General features: G+C 32.6%; 1 protein-coding gene across 1 annotated transcript in view; it reads right to left on the minus strand.

Annotated features, from left to right (window-relative positions):
- Positions 1-1551: 1551 nt before the first annotated feature.
- Positions 1552-25404, minus strand: part of LOC143196284 (nephrin) — a 360346-nt gene continuing 336493 nt past the window's right edge. The window contains exons 11-16 of the mRNA XM_076403953.1: positions 23152-23448; positions 13825-14151; positions 8379-8578; positions 6284-6496; positions 5105-5401; positions 1552-2395 (exon numbers count right to left, since the gene is read on the minus strand). Of these exons, the coding sequence (XP_076260068.1) occupies positions 2306-2395; positions 5105-5401; positions 6284-6496; positions 8379-8578; positions 13825-14151; positions 23152-23448 (1424 nt within the window). The 3' untranslated portion in view covers positions 1552-2305. The remainder of the gene's footprint in view (positions 2396-5104; positions 5402-6283; positions 6497-8378; positions 8579-13824; positions 14152-23151; positions 23449-25404) is intronic.

The raw sequence follows: 25404 nt of genomic DNA on the forward strand, positions 1-25404 counted from the left end.
TAGTGCTAGAAATGATTGCACATATTTTTTAAAGGTAAAATAATTCACAAATGTATTTCAAATTTGGTTATTTACCATTCATGAAAAAATTAAGACGAAAACTTTTAGATCAAAACTATAAAATTAAAAACGTATATTCTCTTTTCGTTATTCCCACCTGCAAGACATCGAAAGTTTATCTGTTAGTTACATGAAACATTTTAGCAATAGAACAGATAAATTAAAACATAATTTTTCTCATGCTGGAAAATCTCCATACAGCAGGTGAAACCTATATTAGATGTATCTTTTGGTGCGATTTTATGCGACTTATATTTTTGTTAATGTTAATGGCCGCGATACTATTGATGGAAGCCAACTTGTTTTCATATCCTACTTTAGCAAATATTGATAAATGATCAACAGAGCCGGTACATTATGAACATATTTCCAAATTGATGAAAAGTTGTTACGCGTGTACCCAGATAATGAAGACGTCATGCGTTATATCGAAGCGAATTTTACTCAAAATTTAAAAAATCGATTAGGAATGATGTGTTCTAACAAAAATATTCATATATGTATATGTATACCGTTAATTGAATATGTCCACAGCTATAAAATGTTTATATACAAGCGAATTATATAAAAATTCGGTCTCTGTGAGATTAACTCACCTCATTTACGTCATCGTCATTAATTTTCCTTATCGTCAACGAAATAGTTACACGGTACAAGAATATTAACGGAAATAACGAAAATTATGTCGTAGTATAAAGATATTTTTTATAGCTTTATGTAATTTTATTTATAAACTAAAACTGTATAAAACCAATTTCTTAAACAAAACCTATGATCACATTTTACGAAGGGTTTTGATTGAAACCAATATGGCACTGGCTGTCGCAAATCGCAATGACAGATGATACAGTGATCATAAATTCTGTCTCGTTATTTGTTTTGAAGCTATTCTGGTCGACACTTAAAATACATAACACAAAATATTGATGGTTCAAGAAGACTAGTTTCGAAGATATGAAAATCGAACTTGCAAATAGAAAAATTGACAAGAAATAGAAAAAAAGCATGGAAATTTGAAAGGAAACAAGACTGAGACCGACAGGAAAATAAATTGAAGGAAGATAGGAAGATGGAAGTTTGACCTAGAGCAGTAAAAATACTGGTCTAATAATAAAATACCATCAAGTTTAAGTAAACTATGGCAAGAAAATCCTGAAAAAGCGAAGAAAGCATTGATGAATGAAAAAAAGTAAGAAACTAATATGAAACTATCAAAAAAGAGGAAAAAAAAAGAAGCATACGGATTGAACAAGGTATATATTTGAATATGTCAGCAAGCAACCGCTCATTCATTTCAAATGACTTAATAGTTAAAAACATATATGAGGCTATTATTTTGTACATTTGTGAAGCATTAAAATTTTAAAAAATAGAATATAAAATAATATAGACCAGAATCTTTCCTTGAGATAAAATGCCCGAACGAAATTTAAGAATCTAAACCTAACCTATACATCAATTGTCAATGCATCTTAAAAATAAAACGTCATATTATGTGATTCGCATATTATAAGTATATTTTTGCACTGTTTCTGTTTAACATATAGAAAATCCGTTACGACATCATAATAAACAAGAATTGACAACACCAACTAACATGTTAACAGTAAACGCAGTCTTGTATAAAAGATGTATAGTCCCGTTCACTTGTCTCTTGTCATTCCAGGATTGGTTAAACTGCAACTTCTTCCCTAGTATCCAGAAAAAATAAACAAGACCACGTTCCTCCGTAATATAACTAAAGGTATATTTGGTAAATGCATCTCTCGAAAGAACCAATCTTGTTTTTATTTTCCAGATAATTAGTAATAATTTGTATACGATATCTACAAAGAATTGTTGGTCTTTTACCTACACAATTCCATTTTTTAACATATCCAACAACGCAACAGATATTATACTCTCGTTATGAAAATCAAAAATATTTTTTGAAGACACCGCGCAATACAACAAATATTCTTAGGACTAAATATATTTTTTTAAAATATCAAACAAACTATTCATTTACCCTGCTAAATACATATGACATCTATATTTAAATAACAACCGTACATCCCCTTTAAGCATCGTCTGAGCCTCAAAAAGATAGACCATCATTCATTACGTAGTGCGTTGGTTTTCTTACTTTCGAGTAATTTTTTTTTTGGAAATCTTTCTTATTTTGATTTAGAAATATAGTTGCTTTGAACATCTAAAATTATAGGTATACCAATTCTTCTTCGGGGGAGGTTCTTAATTAAATAGGTCAAAATCTAGTTGCAGTTACGGGTCGTGGTAGAGTGGAGCTCACTGATGGTGCCCTGGAACCGATGATTTCTTTCAACGGTGGCAGGTTCTGAAATATAATGCAAGGCATTAGAAACTTTATTCAGTGGCCAATACCGGTATTAATGTGTTTTTTTTAAGTTCAAATCTAAAGTTTTAATCTGTCTAAAAATATTCTAGTAGCGCCATCTATGTGTCAGGCCGGGGACCTTTCAACTGAAGGACCATCAACAGCGACTATTACAGCTTTATGAGACCGTTTGGAGGATGAAATCGCCGAAAAGCGGCCGCATTTGAAGAAAAAGAATATATCTATCTATCTATCTATCTATCTATCTATCTATCTATCTATATATATATATATATATATATATATATATATATATATATATATATATTTATAGATAGATAATTATATTCTTTTAGCGGTCTCATAACGCTATGTAATAGTCGCTATTAATGGTCCTTCCTTTTTCAAGGTGGTCAATGAAAATTATTCCATGCGCATCCCAAAATACAGACGCCATAACCTTGCCAGCCGACTGTTGCGTCTCCCCTTGCTTTCATCATATGCAGTCCACTCGGATGAGAGTCGATTGGACTTCGGAGTGAAATGATGGAGCAATGTTATACCTATTCTCATATATAAATGGAAAAACTCAGGTTTATTACCCTTGACCATCCTCAAACACTGCTCCGAATCATCAACTCGTCGATGTTTTTGGTCAAAAGTGAACTCACGCGGTATCCACTTTGCACAGAGCTTTGTCATACCCAAGTATTCGTGAATGATAGAATGTTCACGTTCAGTTGATATCTTTAGAGTATCTGCTATTTCATTCAGTTTCAATTTACGGTCATTCAAAATCAGTTTGTGGATTTTTTTAATGTTTCCGTCGGTAACAACCTCTTTTGGGCGTCCACTACGTTCACCGACTTCAGTCCTCATTTCACCAGGTCTAAACTTAGTATACCAATCCTTAATGGTTGATTTTCCTGTGGTAGTGTTCGCAAACTCGGCATCAAGCCAAGTTTTTGCTTCAACTGTATTTTTCCCCTTCAAAAATCAATATTTTATCGACATGCGAAATTCCTTTTTATCCATTTTTTCACAATAACAAAAATTGCTTTTCCCAAAATGTTGTAATTCATAAATAATCCGACAGCTGTTAAATTTATACACACATATTTTGAGTGAAACGAAAGAAAGGATACTTTCAGAGGTACTAAGGACCTCGAACTAATGTAAGACAATAGTGAACTTGAAGGAGCAAGTGATGCCGACTAGGGTGGTGACCAACTAGAAAAAGCTCTAACGGATTCATTCAATTACCATTCATTCAATTACATGAAGGCAACCCACTGATATGGAATAGATTCATCCGAAGGCAAATATACAAATGTAGGTTTGGCAGCACAAGAACAAACTAAAAAATTGGAAATATAAGTGGACAACTTTTTAGCATCTATTTCTGTGATAGTTCAAAGATTAATTAATTAATAATTAACAGTGTTCAAAGAAGGAATTATGGCTAAAGAAAAAAATTATTTCTTTTCATTTCTTTATTAGATAATTGTGCAGACTTATTCAATTTAATTATTAAGTAAAAATTAAATTGGCACCATGTAGAAATAGGATCTACAGTATTGTGGGATTACAGTATCTTGGGATTACAGTATCTTGGGACCACTCCTATATCTGCTCTATACTGTTGATATCCCAATAACAAAAATATCATGGCAAAAGATGTATCTCTGAATAAAGTTATAGAAAAAGTACAAGGTCTATGAATGAAATGAATTAGAATGTTTAAAATATACTTTAATAGCTCTAAAGTGACAAAAACCTAATTATATCACTTGAGAAATGCGTAATTCCTCAAGCGGAATCAACCAAGTACTTCGGAATATATCTCTATGGTAGGTTAAACTGGAAACACCACGTGAGACATAAAGCAGAGTAGATTAGACTCAAAGTCAAGCAGCTGTACTTGACCTAAAATAACAGAGATTGGTCAATCATAAAGCCTATTTGGACCTATGGGGGGCAAATATGGGGTTGCAATAAGATACAAAACCAACCAGTAATCCAAAGAAGCCAAAACAAAGTTCTACGAATAATTTCCAATGCTTACCACTTCGTAACCAACGAAGAGCTGCACAATATATTCTGATATAAGTTTTCGCTTTAAAATATGAAATAAAATTACTTAATTACAGCAACGAAGAAGCAATACAGCTGCTGGACAACACGCAGGAAATCAGAAGATTGAATCGAATCAAACCACATGAACTTGTTCAGTGTATAAGAGTATTTTTAACTTCAGCTTAAGTAGTTTTAGTAGATGAGATTTATTTTATTTTGGGAAATACATACTGTTGTATTAATCCCGTACTCATCTTGCTTGGGTATTATTGCAAGTACAATAGAACAGCCCTAATAAATTATTTTCATATTGAGATTCTAATCTAATGTAACATCTAATAACAAGTAATAAAAATGTAAAAATAAAATAGTTAAAGATTCAGATTTATATGCACAATGTAATTGTTTTGTTCACGCAATTTAAAGGTATTTTTATACAGATCTTTATTAGATTAGTGGATAGGTACATTCAAATTGAAATTGAATGTTAAATATATAGTTCACGTCGGTACAAAAGCCTATTCCTGGAAGTAGAAGGCGCTGTAGTCTGTATCGGTTGTTCAAAATCATATAAAAGACAAATGTAAATAAAAGTTTCTCTTTTCTTCCAAATCATTTACACTGGACACTTACGCTGCTAGGACCTAAAAGAGGAGTTTCCGAGCTTATCGATCCATCATGCACCATCTGATCGTCACGTATAGGTCTGGTCATATAGGCTGGCAGATGCGGATGGTGTAACGTTTGAAAGCCTCCGGCATGAGTCAAGCCGGGTCCGATCCTCTTCATATCCAATTGAGCGTATACCGTAGGTTCCTGTCGGCGGATAACGTTCAGAGCAATCGATGGAGGATGCTGATTGTATATGACGTGGGGCGGCATCTGTTGGTTGGTTATAGACAATTCAGCATAGGTTATTTCACTGGAGTTCTGGAAAGAAGTTAGTACATGGTGCTACTGTGATATTGTTAGTCAAAGTCTTGTCATGCAATCTCAATAATTGTGTGTGCTAAAATGCATGCTTTTATGATTAGGTACACAAAATTTGTAAATACGGGATTTTCTATAGTCTATTCAAAATAGTGAATATTGAACCATAATATTATACTAAATTATATTTTATAATATTATTTTGTCATTATCTTATTTGCATTAGAGCGTTGTAATATATACAAGCTAAAATAAATTAAAAGTCAAATTTAAATGAGGCAATATTGCGACGTATTGATATGTTAATTTGAGCTAATTCCTTACTAATTAAGTCTAATTTTTTGTGATAGGAATTTTATCAGTTATAATTAATAAAATATATCGCTTCGATTTTCTACACGGATTTCAAGGTCGATACATAACGATAACGAAATTTTGTTATGTTGTACGTTTCATAGAAATATAATTAAACAAAGGTGGTTATCATATTATTGATACCATATATAAACAAAAAAATTGTCGTAGATGCCATATATATAATTTTTTGATGTGTAAGGTAATCGACCGCAGAGACAATTATCGATATTTCGATATTTAAAAATATCTCCCCTTTGAAAATTAGTTTAAAATTGGCATGTTTTAAAAGATTCTTCATACTACAATTTTTATACTCAAAGGAAATAAAAACTGATAATTTATCTGAATTATATTATATTCTTCAAATATTAACATAATTTGCAAGAACTGACAACGTAGCAAAATTCTCGTCCGCAAACCGGGGTCCTCCAAAATTAGACTCTTGTACGGAAACGTAATTATAATAAGCTTAAAATAAAAACCATAAGCCCAATTAAAAAGCGATAGTTTTATAACAGTACTTACAGGTTTTCCGTAGCTACCATTTTTTGTCTGACTGTTAGGACTCTGCATTCTGCTATATACCCTCACGGAGGGGGCGTTATTTAGACGTTCGAAAGCACGTTCTTCGTCTTGATATTCGTCATCTGCGTTATTTTGCGGAATGATGTCGGGGTTTTTTTCCTCTAAACTGTCCACGCTGTCATTCATATCTTTGTTCAGAGGTTCGGTACTTGCCTAAATATACGGTCAGCTATTAGTATTTATAACAGATATTAATAATTAGTTATGGTTCTTATATAATATTAATGTTAATCCGTTGATGCATTTATAATTATGGTTCTTGAAAAATATACTATTCTCTGTAGGTGAGGTTGTATATCCTGTATGTGACCAGACAGCGTTGTATAATATTTTTATATTCGAGAGAGAATGACCAAAGTTAAATCTCGCCTTAGGTCACTTTAATTGTAACATTAATTACAAACACTAAGTAAAGTGCAGTAATTTACTATTAGAGTAAGAAGAAATTGTTAACGTTTCGGGTCTATTGAGTCGGATTTAGAATAGAGAATAAAATCGTTACACATGAGTAAAACCAATATACTATAGTTACTATGTATCCAATCCTAACATTACCTACTTATGTCTAGTGAAACCTCTTACCAAAAACCTTAAAATAATTAGGGATCTACTTGGCATATATGTTCTAATGCAAATATAATACATTACATTATTGTTCATGACTTAAAAATAAATAAAAATGCTAATCTTCTTTTATTTATTTATGTTGGTATTATTAAACCCAAATTGAATTGAAAAGTTATCACCTAATATTTCAGCTCGTCTAACGAGATGTAGAGCAAAAGGAAAAAAGAACTGAAGATGAGGGATAAAGAAAAAAACGCGGATAGCGCAAACCAAACAAACAGAAGAATATAAAGATGCATTACTTCACAAATATCTCCGGATTTGGCACATGCGCACTTTACTGCATGTGATAAACCATAAAAGAGAATAAACTATATATACTTCCCTTTCTAATGGCCAAAAGTCAAAATAACAAAAAAATCTAGAATATTTAGATTTTCTTTTATAATAATTCTATAGTAATAATAATTAAATTGTTGTGTTATTCTTGGTGGGTTAAAATAAATTGGTTCTAAAACATGAAAGAATAAGGGTAAGTGCAGAATATAAGGTTAAATATTTAAAAGTTATAAAATCCTAAGAGCATCAGATATAGTGGGAATGCTAGCTGCCATATTTATAAGACATTTTCAACGACATTGAAGAAGTATCAACTTGTGCCAAAATTTAATGATAACAAGAACAGAGAAGGAACTGATTCTTGTTGTGTTGGACATAGTTAAGTCATTAATGAAAATTGTCCATCAAGAATAGTAGCAAAAATTGTAGTAACTGGTAATAATTAAACATTTATTTAAAACATAATATTTTTAGGAGAATTTCACTGCTTTCATATATAGTAATGGCTTTTTCGCTTGTTTTTAATTATGTTGGCTGGGTTTGATCTAAACGATTTTCGCCTATTTATGGTAATGTCTATTTAAAGGGCTGTTGTTCAAGTAGTTAATTGTTCAAGCATGTATATGTAATTTAAATATGGTATTTTTATGAAGATAGACAAGCATGTAGAAATTATGTTTATTATTTTGTTTTATTCAATTATCAAAATAGATTGTGTTATTTCTAAAATTTTACCATTTTTATTTACCCTTTGAACGTATTTACGTATTTATATATATTTGACATTAAACATTATAAACACGATATAAAAAATAGCTCAATATGAGAATGAGCCATTGCCGTAGATATTTGTGGAGTAATAAATCCCAAGAATATAGAAGGATGCTGCAACATTTAAACAGCCACGGAATAATCAGAAATAACATTTTCCAATAAAATAAAATAGTTTTAAATAAAAACGTTTCTGTTCGAAACCATATTCATATTTCATAATACGAGATATGTGACAAGATATAATTGCATATAATTATTGGTATATTGATGAGAAATAATAAAGATGGATTAATAAGAATAAGGAACCATAATAAGAAATTGTTATTGGTTTGAAATAATATAAATAAATATTTACCTTATCACTATTATTTCCGGCAACACATCTTCGCCCTGTTGAGGATAAACCACCATCATCGTAGTCCTTATCATCTCTCTCGCCTCCGCCTCTCAATCGGATCACCACTACTATGATGATGGCTATCAGAATTAACGCAGCAACAACACCAATCAGAGCTCCAAGTAACGGGGTTATTTGTAGAAGGATCGGGGTTGCAGCTGAAAAAAAGTAACATTTTAAACTTATGTTGTTCCAAATATATATCTGTTCTAGGATCTAACAATATTTAACAAAATGTAAGAAAAAGTCACATAAATACAATATATTGACTATGCTGAACAAATAAATATTTATTAGTAGTTATAATTTAATTATTTCTGTAATACGCTCGTTGCCAATAACGCGCTAGCGCGTAATTTAGTTTCTTCATTGGAAGCCAATTACGCGCCAGCGCGTTAAATTAGTGGTGGCCTTTCTAAACATCGTATTTGGTTCGGCATTAGCAATGTGCGATTTCAATTGTATCGGCTTTACCTGAAAACTATAGGTGAGTCATTTACGTGCTTGGTTTTAGTTTCTCCTTTTGGAACCATCTGGTCCTAAATGTGGAAAAATAGATATAGATGCCCTAACTTTACCTTCAAACCTATTTCCAGAGCGGTTATCAGCGAATATGTTTCGAAAATACGAGGGGAGAAGGAATCAGGAAAGGTAATGAGAAAGCGATGTAAAAATTGTTATTAAAAAAAAAGGATTTGTCATGAGTCTTATGTCTTATGATTTATCTGAATAGGGTTATATACCCAATATCTATATTAATATTTTTTCAATTGCTGAGCTGTATGAAAGTTTATATAGTAGTTGAGCTGATTTTTGGGATAAAAATCTCAATATTTATATGGGGGGATGCCTCAAGTTCCTGCCAACATTTTTCTAATAAAAAAATCCGATAAACCAAGAATCTTTTCTCAGAGATGACCAGTAAACAGGCTCTGTAAATTTAGATTACAGCAAACAAACTTTTTCCAGATATCGTGTGTCTACAGGTCTTACCGTCTCGCCCATCCTCTTTGTCATGCATACTTTATTATTCTGTGTTATTTTATTAAGATGTAATTACCATATGCGAGTTTGAGTATCCATGTTCCAAGACCAAGATGGGTCATTATTCAGTAACTCAGTAAATCATAGGTCTTCTTCCTAAATGTAATTTGGGGATTATAATATTAAAGCATTCACAAAAATGGGTAGTTTTATCATGTTGTTAAAGTTAGATTAAACAAATGGTGCTTCGAGATTATTTGCTAGCGGTTACTGTCTATGTGCATATGTGTCTGTGAACCTCAAGTGCTTGAGGGAAATAAGTGTAGTTCAAATAAAGACGCGTTTGCCAAAGGTCAAATCCATTTTGAAATAAAAGGCAAAAGTTTATTTGAAAAATGTTTGCAAAAATAGGGGAGCAGTAGACTTAATATAATTTTTTGAAGGAGAATATCATAATCATATCTAATCAGTTCCATTAAAAGTACAAATACAAATATATAGATAAAGTAAATAAGATAATAAGATAAAGTATTATTTCTTATAAATTCCCAATTACACACCACAAAATTCATTGAATTGCTCTTGACATACCCGTTGACATTGTAATTCACCTAATACTGGAAAATAGAGACGATCTTATCTATGATAATTTTAAAACTTTTAACTTTTTAATCAATTGTTAATTGGGATCTAACAGCGACATCAATTTCTTCTTCTGATTAGAATATATGCTTTGACAATTATTTTTAAGTTCTTTATATAACTGTATTTCACACGCTGCTAATCTTGGAAAAAAGAATGATGTCTTTGACTGTGATTATGTTTTTGCCAACTGTCATGTAATAAGACACTTTAGGTCATTATCTATTTTGATACATTAAAATTACTCATTCACTTTTCTCATACTCATCCGTGCAGAAAAAATTACCAGAGGTATTAATTGACCATTTAATGAATAGTGATAACCACCAGGTATTGCGAAGCTCTTGATAACAGAAGCCAACGCTAAGGTGTGAAAGAAGTGGTAGATCATAAAACCTGTATACATGATGATCGGGAGAAACAAATGGGCCAGTTTATGTATTGAGAACATCCAGGAATCCTACCATCCGGATACCTGCTTCCTACACTGAAGCATGGGGTAGGTTCCGTTATGATTTGAGCGTGGTACCCTGCTGGTTCATTTATTCATGTCATTGTATTGAACTTTGCTAATTAATATCTCGATATCCTCAATGATAAAGTTCTTACTAAGGCTGACACTGCCATATTCCAAGATGATAATGTGTCCACATACACACAACCAAAAGTTCAGTCTTGGTTTGAATCGCATGAGAATGACATTAACTCTATATATTATATCTAATATCTTTCCTGGCTAGCGAAATCACCATACCTCAACATCATAGAACCATTATGGGGAGCTTTAGAGCAGAGGATGTGTAGATTTCCATCTCCAACGTTATTAAAGCAATTTGCGAATGTTTTGTACAAGAATGGGAACATTATTCAGACATTAGGAATCCATTCCGCGGATAATTGAAGCTGTATGGTGTAAAGCAAACGTCGACAATTTGATACTAATTTATACATCTAATATTAAAATATCTCCCGTTAGAACAACGTTACCAACATTGTTAGTGGTATGGCAGGAATTGAGCGAGTGGCTGGATTCAGTTTTTCGGCCAGAAATCTCAGAGGATTTTTTCGTGACGGAATTATGGTATTAGCAGAAAAATGGTGAAAGATTATTAACCCAAAATGGTACATGTTTGATTGATTATAGTTTGAAATGTGTGACGAAATTCGCTTTGAATTTTATCTTTTGTTATTGCTATTGTTTTATATGATCTTCTTTTTAGCACAACTTGTAGTGGCTTTATGGATAGAAGAAATGAATTTTACTAGGAACAGAATTACTATATACTGCGTGGTACGAGTCTGGCTACAACTCTTTATTCGAAGAAATAAGGTTTTTTTTTGAAAACATCTTTGTTAGATATGCTTAGTAAAATCTTCATTATAAATTAATTTATTACTACATTTCAATTATTGGATTAATTCATAAGCAAAACGAGTGCGAGATAAACACATTAATATGTATTCCTCAATAATAAAATTATAATACCTTAAACTATAGTTTACAAGAAAGGTATACACTACATATAAGTTCGTGTGGTTTGATTGGCTTCAATCTTTTGATTTCCTTCGCGTTGTCCAGTAGTTGTATTGCTTCCACGTTAGTATGATTTAGTAATCTTCTTTCGCGTTTCAAGGCAAAATCTTGGATAACTTCACAAATCTTTTTTCCTTGATTTCCAGGTCATCGTGCAGTTCTTCGTTGGTTACGTAGCGATAGGCATTTGTAATTAATCGAACAATTTTGTTTTGACAGCGTTGAATGACTAGTTGATTTGCATTTTTAGTGCAACCCCATATTTGCACCCCATAGGTCCAAAATGGCTTAATGATTGTCTAATAAATCAATTTCTTTGAATTTAGATCAAGTTTATAGTATCTTCCGACTAACCAATATAGTTGTTTTATTTTAGTTCTAATACAATTTGCTTTTTGTCTAATGTCTACCGTTGATATGGATGCCGAGGTATTATGTCTGAAGAATCTTTGAGGAAGCTTTATTGCTACAAATCAGTACAAAGTTTCTTATTAAAAGTGCTATCCATCGATAACCCGCTAAATTTTTTCCATCCTTCAGGCAGTTTAGTGATATCATCTCGAAAGGTACATCTTCTAAGGGTGACCACGAATTGGGTATCATCATAAAAAGTTATTACTCTTAGTAATTCAGCAATCTGCCCAGTGGGCAATAAACTTTTTTTATGATTATAACACGAGTATATACATACACATGAAGAAAATTATTTTACTGATCTCTGTGATCACCACTGTAATATATTATCCAATTTAAATATCATTATATATTATGTATAGGTCCTATAAGTAGACACATTTAAGTGATTAGCGAGTACGTTGAGATGCACTGACAATCTTTCGAAATACTTCACACAAACACGTTGAATTACACTCGTTATAGGTTCTAAAGGAATATCGATATCTATTGCTTCATTAGAGACATATTACGGAGCATCGACAATGGCCCTTTGCTCGGAAAAGGGCTATATTGCTTGCTAGTAGTACCCCGTAGTTGGTTTCCATATGACCAAATAGACTTAAGTATAGATTCGTACAACAATGTCTTATTACTTAATGATAATTTGGATTTGCGTCCAATTAGCCAATAGATTTGATAAAGTCCAAGTTTTCTTTTCAGCTAGTAAGTCTGTCTCTTACAGGTTAGGCATCTGTAATACAGATACAGTCTTCCATAAGAAGTGAAGTGCTAGTCAGACAGGTTAAGACTCATATGTCAGAACAAGTGGTAATCTGAAGGAGCAAGGTCTGGAGTGGTATTTCCTATTTTAATGTTTCCAAGTATGTTTCACCGGTTTTACAACAAATGGTCGAGTGTTGTCATTCCGAATAATAACATTGCAGTGTTTTTGTTCGTGTTTCGTCCGTTTGTGATCAGCCTAAATCCATTAATTGTAACCGATAGGTATCGCCAATGATACTTTCATCGAGCAATGCGTTCAAATATTTATTTTCAACTTACTTTGGTTGCCCGGAACCCTCTCTGTCTGCGATATTTTGCGATATTAAAACATCTAAATCAATATTCACATGTTGAAATCAGTGGAGCGTGGTTACCATAACATAAGCTTAATATAGCATTCGATGAGCTTCAGCAAAGTGAAGTAAAAACTTAACCAGCAACTTCACGGAAATACGATTTACTCGGTGCATATTAACGAATTTTCAACGTACTGAAAAAAAATTTGTTCACACATCGGCCAAATCGCATATAATGAGAATTAAAGCCTTCAACATGAAGTTGGCTAGAAGTTAGCTGAAGTACCAGATAGCATCATTTGCAGTAAAACCTTTAAATTATAAGCCTGATAGATTAAGATTGAATGGGGTAATGATGGAGATGTCTACAGATAGGGTTTTGATTTATTTGTTTTTCATTTAAATCTTTAGCATCGTTTTGTGTAGCCATTCAACAAGTTGCCACGCCTTTCAGTACAAATGTTTGTACTTTAAACTCGTTCACATTTATCAGAGTATTTTACTATTTACATAGGACAATATATACACTAGTTATGTAAAAATATTGATAAAGGTATAGTATTTGTTTAATAATGGATGTACAATAAATAATTAAAAAAGCTTTTGAGGTGTTAATATATTCTACAATCTAAATATTAGTAGCCTAATGCTTTTCGGAAAAATAAATTTTATCCGAACATAAATGTGTCTAATATTAGTGATTCCCATCGGTCCCATCACCGCCTCCAAATCATATATGCTTTTCAGCCCTTTACTCTATCTCTCTTACCCCGTCCTGCGGCTAGACCGGCTCCTGGTGCATATATTATACAAGCATCACTGGCTATCGACTTCTCGTCGATAGTTCTGATAAAAAGCAACAAGTCCTTGCGATCTAACGGCAATGTCGATATCGAAATGTCCTCAGGATTTTGCGAGGTCGCAGTTCCGACCAACAAACGTGTCGTTGCATCGTAAACCTGCATCAGGTAAATGTGACCCGGTTTCCTGCGATACAGTTCGATTACTTGACACCTGATTTTGATCAGATAGACCGCCTGTTGAAGGATGGTGCAGTTTTCCGGAGGACTGGGTTTAATCACTGCCGGCTTATGAGCTAAGATAGAAGTTTTCTATTAGTGAAATGATCGACATCATTATATATATTTTTAGCAACTCTGCAGATGTTAGATGTATTAAAGATCACCGCAAGCTGTACTGTTCTGCGCATTGTGGATTTTCACAAAGTATAGAGAATATAGAGATATTAAAAGGGGTGTATGTGGAACAGAGTTTTAGTTTTTTATTTTGCAGCTAGGTGGCCGCAACTATAAAAGCAAAATTATGCACAAATATAACGTAATTAATTTTAAGAAATAATGCAAGTAAATATATTTCCTTTCAGTTGATTGAAGAAATACTGGAGTTTTGAAAATTTTTGTTAATTACATATATTTTGTAATATTTCCTAAAATGTTTAAACGGTGTCTGTATAATTAGCATTTCTTACAATTTGGGTCATACGCCTATGTGTTGTGTTCTATTTAAAGTGGTTTGTATATATCGCATTATTTCGTAAGGTATCCTCCAATTGGGGATGCAGAAAAAATATCGATATTTTTGGCCGATATATTGATATTTTTCGATATTTTTTCAGAACAGATTACATATAATTTTAAAAAAAGGATTTAAGCATTTTAAAAAAAGGATCTACTCTTTAGGAGTTTTAGAAAAAAAAGTTTTTTTAGGCTAATATTTAACTATTTTTATTTTTTTTCTGAAAGATATCGATATATATTGTTTTGTAAAATAACGATATTTTTTATACTTATTTTATTATATTATTTATTTTTTTAAGTATTGATATATCAAAATATGGATAATTTTTTCGGTGGCCAACCTCTAATAGGGACGCAGAAAAATTATCGATATTTTTTAGCTTTTAAAATTGGTACATAATTTTAAATGTAGGGAAAAAATATCACCACTCTTTAGAATATCCTAAAAAGATATATCTTTTTACTTCTTAAAAATGTTGATATATATTTTTTGTAAAATATCGATATTTTATTACATTTTCCAGAAATATTATCGATATCTTTTTCTCAGATATATCGATATTTTCTTGAAATAATGGTTTCGTTCAAAACAAATCAAAGGGTATATATAGAGGTTTTACTTAAATATGCGAAACCGAGGAAATGTTTTATACCCTGCGACTAATGGTGGCTCTGAGACCACTTCTTTGACTGGATCATTTGAATTGACTTACAAAAACATTTTATTGATTCATTTCTATAACGCGATTGTTTGTTTCAGTTTGTTATGACTCCCATTTTGTGTGTCTGACAAGTACGAACAGCATTTTTGCGTCTTAATTTTGATCACTTTTATTTGATAATAATGTATCTTCATTCTCAGAAGTATCCAGTGTATGTGCCGAAATAAAAAAACTAGACATCGTTTAGGGGAAACAATCCAAGTTAGCTAGATTAAGGATGAATGTGTGTGACTTAACAGTGCTTTCACTTGGTACGTATACACTTATTTATCTTCATATATATGAAAATATTACCCACACTTTAAAACCAAAATGTGTCTACATTAGACGATGGTAAAATTACATTGAGGGTAAATGTGATTATACTACATGAAGAGGTTTTGTTACCCATTTAAAAATTTGCAGAGGGGCATCAATTAAAAACTTTATTTAAAGGGCCCATTTACTTGAAACCAATGTATATTACTTATAATTAATATTATTGCTTAAGTCTCCTTTAACCAAGATAACTGATAATGAAGCCAACAACATTATCATGCTTGTTTTATTATATTGTTAATAGATCCCTAAGCTGTCTCTTTAACTCCTCGATTTTACCATAATAAGAGCATCGCAGTAATTTTCTTGTTGCTGCTTTTTAAAATTTTAGTCTTTGGTATGTTTTCTCCATTCTGACGAACATCATATAATTTAACAGGTTTTAAATTTCCGTTCCACAATTTTCACAAAATAATTATAACAACTAAAATATGAACAGACACAGACTCACCTGTGCTGCTCTGCTTTCGGTACGAGAGAACAAAAAGATAGAAACTTTAATATATCTTATTTGTATTGATAGCACTAAATAAATATGAAAAAGGGAAAAAGCATTATAGACAATTTTGATTATATTTGCCAATAGAAATGTTGTATTTTCAACTTGATTTCAGCCTATTTATATTCACATTTATTTATTTTCTATATTTCATTATTTTTTTATTTATATATGTTATATAACAATATTTTTAATATTTTATAATATTTGTATTTAGTTTTTTTTTAAATGCATTTGGATTTTATTTCAATTTTAATTGATCAGTGGAATGTGACGCCAGATATTAGACACATGATGCGGATGAAATCCTCGACCAATGAAATGCTTTCCTAATAATATATTTTCCTTGTAGGTGCCTGTAATGCTAAACTAAACTAACCATTGAAATACTTCTTGCTGAGACCACGCAAAAGAAATCTAAAATTATTTCTATTTAGTTAATTTTACGAATCACTTATTATTCGTGATGGGACGGAATTAACACATCACTTATGGCCTTCGAACAAAAGAGAAACTTTATTTTGATCCTTGGTAATTTATGCCCACTCGATACAAGTCACAGCGCCCTCTACTAGCTTTTCTTCTTTTCTATACTGGCTCTTGTAATACTCTCTGCACTGAAATTATCATAAATTTGTTTCAAATATTGTTTTCTATCAAATTGACAACATTGGCATTGACAAGCATGTCAATGAAATAACACTTCATAAGAAAAGACGTCACAAATCACAATGATTTTCTAATTAAATAATCGAACGAATTTCCGATACTTTGTCGTTGAAATTAATTGACGCCATGGCCAACGAAAAACAATCCAACAACGAAGAGTTAAAAACATCCACTGAATATCAAACGGCCCCTAAACTGTCACCAAATCCACAGATATCGGAGGAATTTCGAAATCTGTTGTTGGAATTCGTGATAAGTTGCTTGCTGGCACAGCCAGAAAGTGTCATCGACTATGCCGCCGATTTTTTCAACGATATTCTCGAAAAAAGACAGACGACCATCGTTCGAGAGTATGAAGAGGAAGGAGAAGGTTCGGCGAATGAGTCTAATGACAGCGAAGCGGAGTTGGATTCAAAAAATGATGAGTCGGGCCATGTGATTAAAACTAATATTAAATTTGCATAATATTTTTATGAAATAACACAAATCCGTAGTAACCAATTTTGTGAATAATTAAGAGAAAGTAGAAAATTCCCGGTAATATAAAATTATGAAGTCAGATTAAAAATGTATTATTAGTTAAGGTAATTTGTTGTAAAAAATAGAATTTTATCTTTTCCTTCAAATATTTTCTGCTGCCAGTTCCCTGTTTTCATATTTCTATTAGTATAGAGACACCATCACGCCTGCCATGTCTTATGTTTAAATGGTAAGGATAGTCCAAACTATTTGTTTTCGCTTAAGATATTTTTATCTGTTTTCTTCGAAAACCATGGCCCAGCATGTTGTTGCAGACTTTCAATTAATTTACTATCTCCTTACACTTCCGGTTTTCTGTATTAAGCTCTTTGTGTATTTGACCAAAAATTCCCTGTTCTTGAGTTTACCATATGCGTCTAATTTCTACAAACAATTTAGAAGTTTAGCTTCAAATTTCCTGCAATAAAATTACATACGAATGGGGAATCAATATAACATTAGATATTCTAAGGTATCTTGTGACCTAGTCACTTTGGGGATCTCGTAAGGCTGCTCTTTTTTGAATTAGTTTAAATATAAATTGACGTTGAACTGACAAAAGTTAAGTGAAGTTCGCGTAAAAGGTGGATTGATCATGCTCAAAGACCCTAGCCATAAAATATTCCAATTTTACACCCATGTTTTGAAAAATAACCCTAAAACGTATAGTCAATTCAAAATAGCAGTGACACGAGTTTCAATATACGTCTTCCTAAAGTTGTAAATTTGTTTTACAGTCAGACAATATTATGTTCGTCATTTTATTCTATTTAAAAAGAGATAGAATGCTGTTAGAGAAGTTCGAACATGTAACGGACAAAGCCTACAAAAGTTGTCCGTTTGCCAAACGTCCGAAAATTCTTCAAAATATTATAATTACGGGTTATAAACCGGCAAACCATGTTTTAATGCTTTGTTTTAATAAATTTGAAATCGACGCGGTTTTTATTGAAAATATTTTTTACGCCATGCAGCTGACGGTCACTAAAATATCTCAAAAAATAAAAAACAATATAGCCTTAAATTCGGCAAAAGGAAACCGCGTTTGTGAGAAACAGGTGACGAATCAAGATGTTTCAGAGATCAAATATACGAAATGTATAAAACAGTAAGTAGTTTTTTTCAATCGAAATATAATTTAATACAATTATTTGCGAAAAAATTGCTAGTCTGGAAAGTATCCACAAAAATCCAAAAGATATACAGCTATTTGAGAGATGTAGAACATCCGTTCATACATTGTTGGATAATATGGGATTTAAGTGGTGTAAAGATAGCCCATGAAGGGGCTTAATGGAACTTCCACATATTGCTTTTAAAATAATACTATTTTTAAAAACATATAACAAAATCAATGAAAAATTATATCCATTGATATATTTAAAAGAGACATGAATATTTCAGAATGCTACATTGGCTTGTTCATGGCAAGATGATAATAAATATAGTGTAAAGACAACAAAGGTTCATAACATTTATTCATTGCAGACATATAGTGTCATATATCTTCATGCTGGAAACAGGAATGGTTTTATTGCTGGTGCAGAATTAGTGTTTCTCTAAGTCTAAGGGTGATTACCATGAAAAAATTAACCATAACCTGTCTTTGCAGTAGTTTGAAAATCAGATTTTAAAGAACTTGGAGGAACCATCAGTTATTGTTATGTACAACGCACTGGTGAAGAAAATCCTAACAAGTCATCAACAAAAACTGAATGTGTGTTGCAGCAATGGATTAGGCCTTCGGGGGATAGAACTACATATAAAAACGCATCTAGAACCCTACCGATACTAGTGTGGAAAAAAGCTCAATGTATATATAATAAAACAACTCTAACCTATAAATTATTGTCGCTGTAAAATTAATTATACTTTTAAGTTCTTCGATAACAAATGCATTTGATGTACTATAATGTTAGAATAATTTATATTTAATAGAATATTTCTTCAATTATTTTATTTATATTAAAATTTTGTTATATGTCAGAGCCTAAATGTACTAAAACTCATAGTAGCTGCGGCAACATTGCGACGTTTTGACAAGTTTTCCGTGTCAGTGCTATTTTGAATTGACTATAGATTATGTTCACAATCATCACAGTTCAGGGTGTAAGGCTATCAAAGGCGGAAAGAAATTGATATGAACTTATATAGAGTACTGACATTTAGACAGAAGCATAGGGTGTACCAACGAAAGGGTATTGCAGTAGCCTAGTTACTTAGACATAGATTATTGCATTTTGGAGTGACCAAAACCGCCTACCAGAGATACATTAGGGAGACATGCCACTTAGACCATTCGCACTCAATTCAAAGCTATGGAGCTTACTGTCTATGTACCGACCGTCGTTATATATTTGTCACCTGAACATGTAGCCAGATTAGCTAAGTAACTACAGCCCTATGAAGAAACCGATTTTTTCGTTAGAAACTTAACCAACTTCATCAAGTGCATAGAGAGTATCACCCTAGAACTAGAACTAAGCTTTGATGAGGTATCACTCTTCACCACTGTGCCCACAAAAGGGGCGATAAACAACATTACAAAATTATTACCGCTATCCCCCGTCACAGCTAAGATGGCGTATGAGATTCTGCCGAAACGTAGTCAAAAACTATAGTTATTCTAAGAATCTAATGAGGATGGAAGCCCGGAGTACTACCTCAACATATAGCACACGCGGAAGCGTCAGAGATAACTACATCACTTTAAGTTAGGACTTATTTTCAACGCCCACTATAAAAAAAACAATTTTTACATCATAACATATCATCTTCTTAATGGTCACTTAAATTCATTGCTAATAGTTAATACTTCCAATAAAACTGGTCAAGGCGATAGGATGGTCCTCCCACTGTTGCGATAGCCGCTGGTTCGAATCCTGCTGGGACATAGTCGTAAATTTATGTTTATGATTGTAATTATAAATGTCTATAAAGAACAGTGGAAGATCCGATGATTAATAACTATCCCAGTCTAAGTCGGCAGGCTTAATGCCCAAGATTCGTTGATAAAAAGGAGACTTGAAAATATAAAAAAATAATATCTCATTGTAATATAACAAAGAAAATTACGTAATATTTCGTTTTCATAAAATATATTTATTAATTTGAATCTATACCAGCCTAAACAACGTTTGTTTATGTCATTTTGTTTTGTCGTGGAAATAACATTTAAACATTTCTTTGGCGTTAAGCTAGCAGTAGGCGCATTGCGAGCTCGCTAGGCAGCCAGTTTAACAGTCGATTCAGTAACGTCATTCTGCATGTACAGTAATGAATCACTAAATAGAAATTTCTACTGAGAAGTTTGATTTTGTGATCTAAATGACTTTCATCTAAATGTTTTATTTTATTTATATATTTTACTATTAATTGTGTGTAGATCTTTTATGTTATTGACTTACTGTAACTTATGTGTTTATCTATATTTTTCCTGTCCCCTATCATAACACGAACTAAAAAAAACATTAAAAAGGTTTGTTAAAACCAAGATGACGGTATACCCCAAAAGTGTTTTACCAATCGGCTACAAAAAGGGGGTTCCAGATGCAACTTGTAGAAGGATCACAAATCGACTAATTAGAAGAAGCACCGGTATTTCCTCGTTGGAAGATCTATCCCAGGCACTTCAGAAGAGGTATCTGGAAATCGTACTTTTGACAACCAATGGTGCCGACATTTCGAACAAAGAACCCGACCTCGAATCAACAGAAAATATAAAAATATTTTTAAACATACAAAGTTCACCAAGTTAGCGAAAGCGTATTTCTTTTTAATTGTTTGGAAAGGAGACGTTTAAGCTAGTTCTGCAACCCTGACAGAAATACGATTCAAATTGGGTCTTGGATTATTCATTTTAAAGTGTAACAGTTTCCTTATTGTATTATTAAACGCTATTTTATAAAGTATGAATAAATGAAGCTAATTGTAAAATAGTCCTGTTTCTTTCATAAGACAACGTTAAAATCCCTCCCCTGTTCATGGACATTTCTCAGTCTGTCCCTGCATTGAGTATCTCGCCTAGTATCTTATAAAACTAGGTAACACTAATAAATTAAGTGGCTTCCTTGCAGAGTTATTTCAATAAAAAAATTATATAATTAGATGAAACTTCTCAAATTTATATCGTGCCGTTTGTCAGAATATACGAGTTACTCTGCCCTATATTACTTATTTATCGTTTATTCAAGTAATAATTCCAACATTTCCTAATCTTGAAAGGAACAAATCTCGTATTCTAAGGGATGATGTTATGACCAAAAATAGAGCCGGCGGATTAGATCTCCCGAATCGAGGGGGAGCTTAGCTGGGCCTCGGGTATTTTATTATTAGGAAAATAGAATTTAATAATTGATTCTTCATGTCTGGGCAAACCGTAGACCGATTAGATATCATGTCGTTTTTGACGGATTCCCCAAAAATGTTCCCCATGCGTGAGCTTTGATGTCGAAATCGATAGTCTCATCGACGTGTTTATTTAGAAATAAATTATTTATATTTATATATAGTCAAAGAGTCATTTAGGCTTATGTGAGTATTTCAAATTGTTTGTCCTGAATCATTCAATGAAGCTTTGCCACTAAGTGTTACAAACTTACTTTAAAAATAAATTAAACAATGTACGCTTCCACAACTCCAAATATTTATCCACCTACTAAGTGATATTTTGATTGACTAGTCGATACCAAAAAATGTGACAGGAATATTGACCGAGATAAACCGAAATTTTAATAGAAGTGGTAAAGCTTTTCTCGTTATTTCTAATAATTCGATCAATATTTTATGTTTTGTCCTTCTTAATTATTCATTTTGTAACACACAATTAACTGGAATTAAATTAATTATCAAGAAAATACAGGTTAACGTTGGATTGCCGAAGGTTCCGTAGCGAAGATGGAAGCATATCTTGGTGTAGTTAGGTGGAGTTAGGGCACAAGTATCGCAGCTAAAGATATGAGCACATGCATCACATTACAAGGCGTAAGGCCACCAAAGGCGGACTGAAGTTACTAACAAAAGAAGCTTGCAGTTTTTTTTTAGCCGTAGAGTATTGGAGTCTCTGGAGTCAGCAAAAGAAACAAATTCACAGAGGGATACCATGGAAATTTCGGCAGAAATAGTACAATTTCGAAAATCTTTAAAGCAAAACGTGGAGAAAGGTAGAGGTGATATTCAAATACAATTTTACAACAACTCTAAACTGTCCAGATAGAATAATGACCACGTATATTCCAGTAACAGTAACATTCAGGCATTATATAATATGGCCCAGACTATTTAGTTGCTTGACTACCTGAATGGGGAATAAGTGAGTCTGTTTGTACCCTCAGTGTTGATTTGTATCACCGTCCAACAAGTAGCCAACAAGTAGTCTTTATTTGAATAATTAAATTTTTAAGCTAAATAATGTTTTTTTTTGTTTAAAGCTTTTTCATAAAATATAACATATGATAGCCAAAATGAGAAGAGGGCATAGCGTATATAAAAGGGAGTAATATGATTACGTTGAAGAGACCATTGGCAGGAATAATCTGCATAATAAATGGAATGGGAGATACAACATTTGTAGTGCAGAAATTCATAGAGCATATATCTGACAACTGAAATAGTGCTAAAAAAGCAACAAAACAATGCCAAAACAGTTCCTAAAAACTAATATTTATGTTGCAATTAATTTATCATCTTTAAGGAGATGAAAATACAGAGTAAAATTTCAGAAAATTATATGTGCTTGAGATTTTAAATACAAAATTGATTTGGTCTACTGAAGTTAATCAAAATTTATTGATACGAAATTGTTAACGACGCTGATATGAATTCTACTTTACCTGTATGCTTTTCTGCCCCTTTCAATGTGAACGCTGACAAGTGCGTGACTGGGCTTCTTCCTTTCCTGTTAGCGGAGTACAGACCGATGTCAAAAGCAGCACCGCTTTCCAAACCAGTGACGGTGAATACAGGAATTCGCGAGGTCACATTGCTCACCAGTTTTCTGCTTAACGTGTCGTACACCTCCATTATAAATTCCTGCTGCAAACCTCCATCGAATCCCTCTGAACACTCGATATAAAGTGAATCGGTCGTTTGATTTGAGAGCGAGCAATTGGATAATGTATCTGGTTTTCCTGCAATACGTTAATATTAGTAAAGCTCTTGTATAGCTAAATAAATTGGCGTATTCAAATACTCCTACTATCATTAATATAGTAGAAAAACACAAGTGTGTATGTAAAAATGTATTTCGACTTAAATAACACCAACCAACTGGAAGTATAGTTAAACGACTGAACCATCAATTTCTACAGAAAATAATAAGAGGTTTTATACATTTTATGGTGGTCTTCTATAATTATTCTTCCCAATTTAAATTCGTAATTTCATCGAGGATTTTATATATTACAATACACCAAGGAAAATAGTCCAGAAGAAACAGTTCACAACTACTATTTCTGCACACAAAAAGCATCAATCAACTGGAAGTCTAGTTAAATGACTGAAACATCAAGTTCCACAGAAAATAATAAGTGGTTTTTTTCATATCATGGTGGTCTTCTATAATTATTCTTCCCAATTTAGGTTCAGAATTTCATCGAGAATTTTATATATTACGATACACCAAGGAAAATAGACTAGAAGAAGCACAGTTCAAGACAACTATTTCTGTACTGAAAATGCACCAACCAACTGGCATAAAGACCTGATGGTAGAAACTCCAAGTATTGCCTCCAACTTGTGCTAGCTAAAGCAATGGAAATATTATACCAAGACTTCAGAACAAAGTATATTCCACGATACATTCGTAAGGACAATATGCAGACCTAATGGTATAAACTCTCGACAACGTTATCAAGGACTATGTCAGACATGAAATGAGACATCATCAGTACATTAATATTGGGATTCTTCAGCTCCTGGATAATGATGGCTTGGTCAGAAGATTAGAGAGAAAATGAATGAAAGAGAAAAATGAAAACAGTGACATAGATATTAAGCCCAAAGTGTCTATCATAAAATAAGTGCTTTGTAACTTTAAATTCCGTAGAAAGTTACGATAAAAACATATAGCTTATTAGTGTAAATTTACTATATTTATAAAAAATAAAATAATACTAATTAAAGAAGCTTTTTATATTGTATATTATATTTAGATCTATTTAAAAGTCCAAAACATTGAAATTTGAAATAATATTTTAGTGATTTTGAGAGACATATTCAGTCTGTATTTAATAGGTCAATTGAAATTCTCCGGCCTACAGGAAATAGCCACTGGAGGCCAGATCTGGAGAATACGGTGGATGAGGAAGCAATTCGAAGCCCAGTTCATGGATTTTTGACACGGTGCATTGTCTTGGTGAAGCAGTACTTTCATTTTCTTCAAATGCGGCCGTTTATCGCCGATTTCGTCCTTCAAACGGTCCAATAACACTATGTAATAGTCGCTGTTGATGAACCTTCTTTTTTCAAGGTAGTCGATGAAAATTATTCCATGCGCAACACAAAATATAGACGCCATAACCTTGCCAGCCGACTGTTGCGTTTGCCCATGCTTTGGAGTGGGTTCATTATGTGCAGTCCAATCGGTTGACTGTCAACTGGACTTCGGAGTGAAATGATGGAGCCATGTTTCATCCATTGTCATATATCGACCCAAATAATCAGATTTATTACGCTTGCTCATCTTCAAACACTACTCCGAATCATCAACTCGTCGTTATTTTTCGTCAAAAGTTCGCGCGACACCCACTTTGCACAGAGCTTTCTCATACCCAAATATTCGTGAATGATATGATGTACAAGTTCAGTTGATATCTCTAGAGTGTCTGCTATTTCATTCAATTTCACTTTATGGTCATTCAAAATCATTTTATGGATTTTTTAAATGTTTTCGTCGGTAACAACCTCTTTTGGGCGTCCACTGCGTTCACCATCTTCGGTGCTTATTTCACCACGTCTAAACTTAGCACACCAATTCTTGATGGTTGATTTTCCTGGGTCAGTATCCTGAAACTCGGCATAAAGCCAAGCTTTTGCTTCAACTGTATTTTTTTCCTTCAAAAAGCAATATTTTATCAACACGCGAA

The sequence above is a fragment of the Rhynchophorus ferrugineus genome, unplaced genomic scaffold, assembly GCF_030347505.1.
Source record: "Rhynchophorus ferrugineus isolate W39M unplaced genomic scaffold, kcgeb_rfMv2 rfM4, whole genome shotgun sequence".
Lineage (NCBI taxonomy): Eukaryota > Metazoa > Arthropoda > Insecta > Coleoptera > Curculionidae > Rhynchophorus > Rhynchophorus ferrugineus.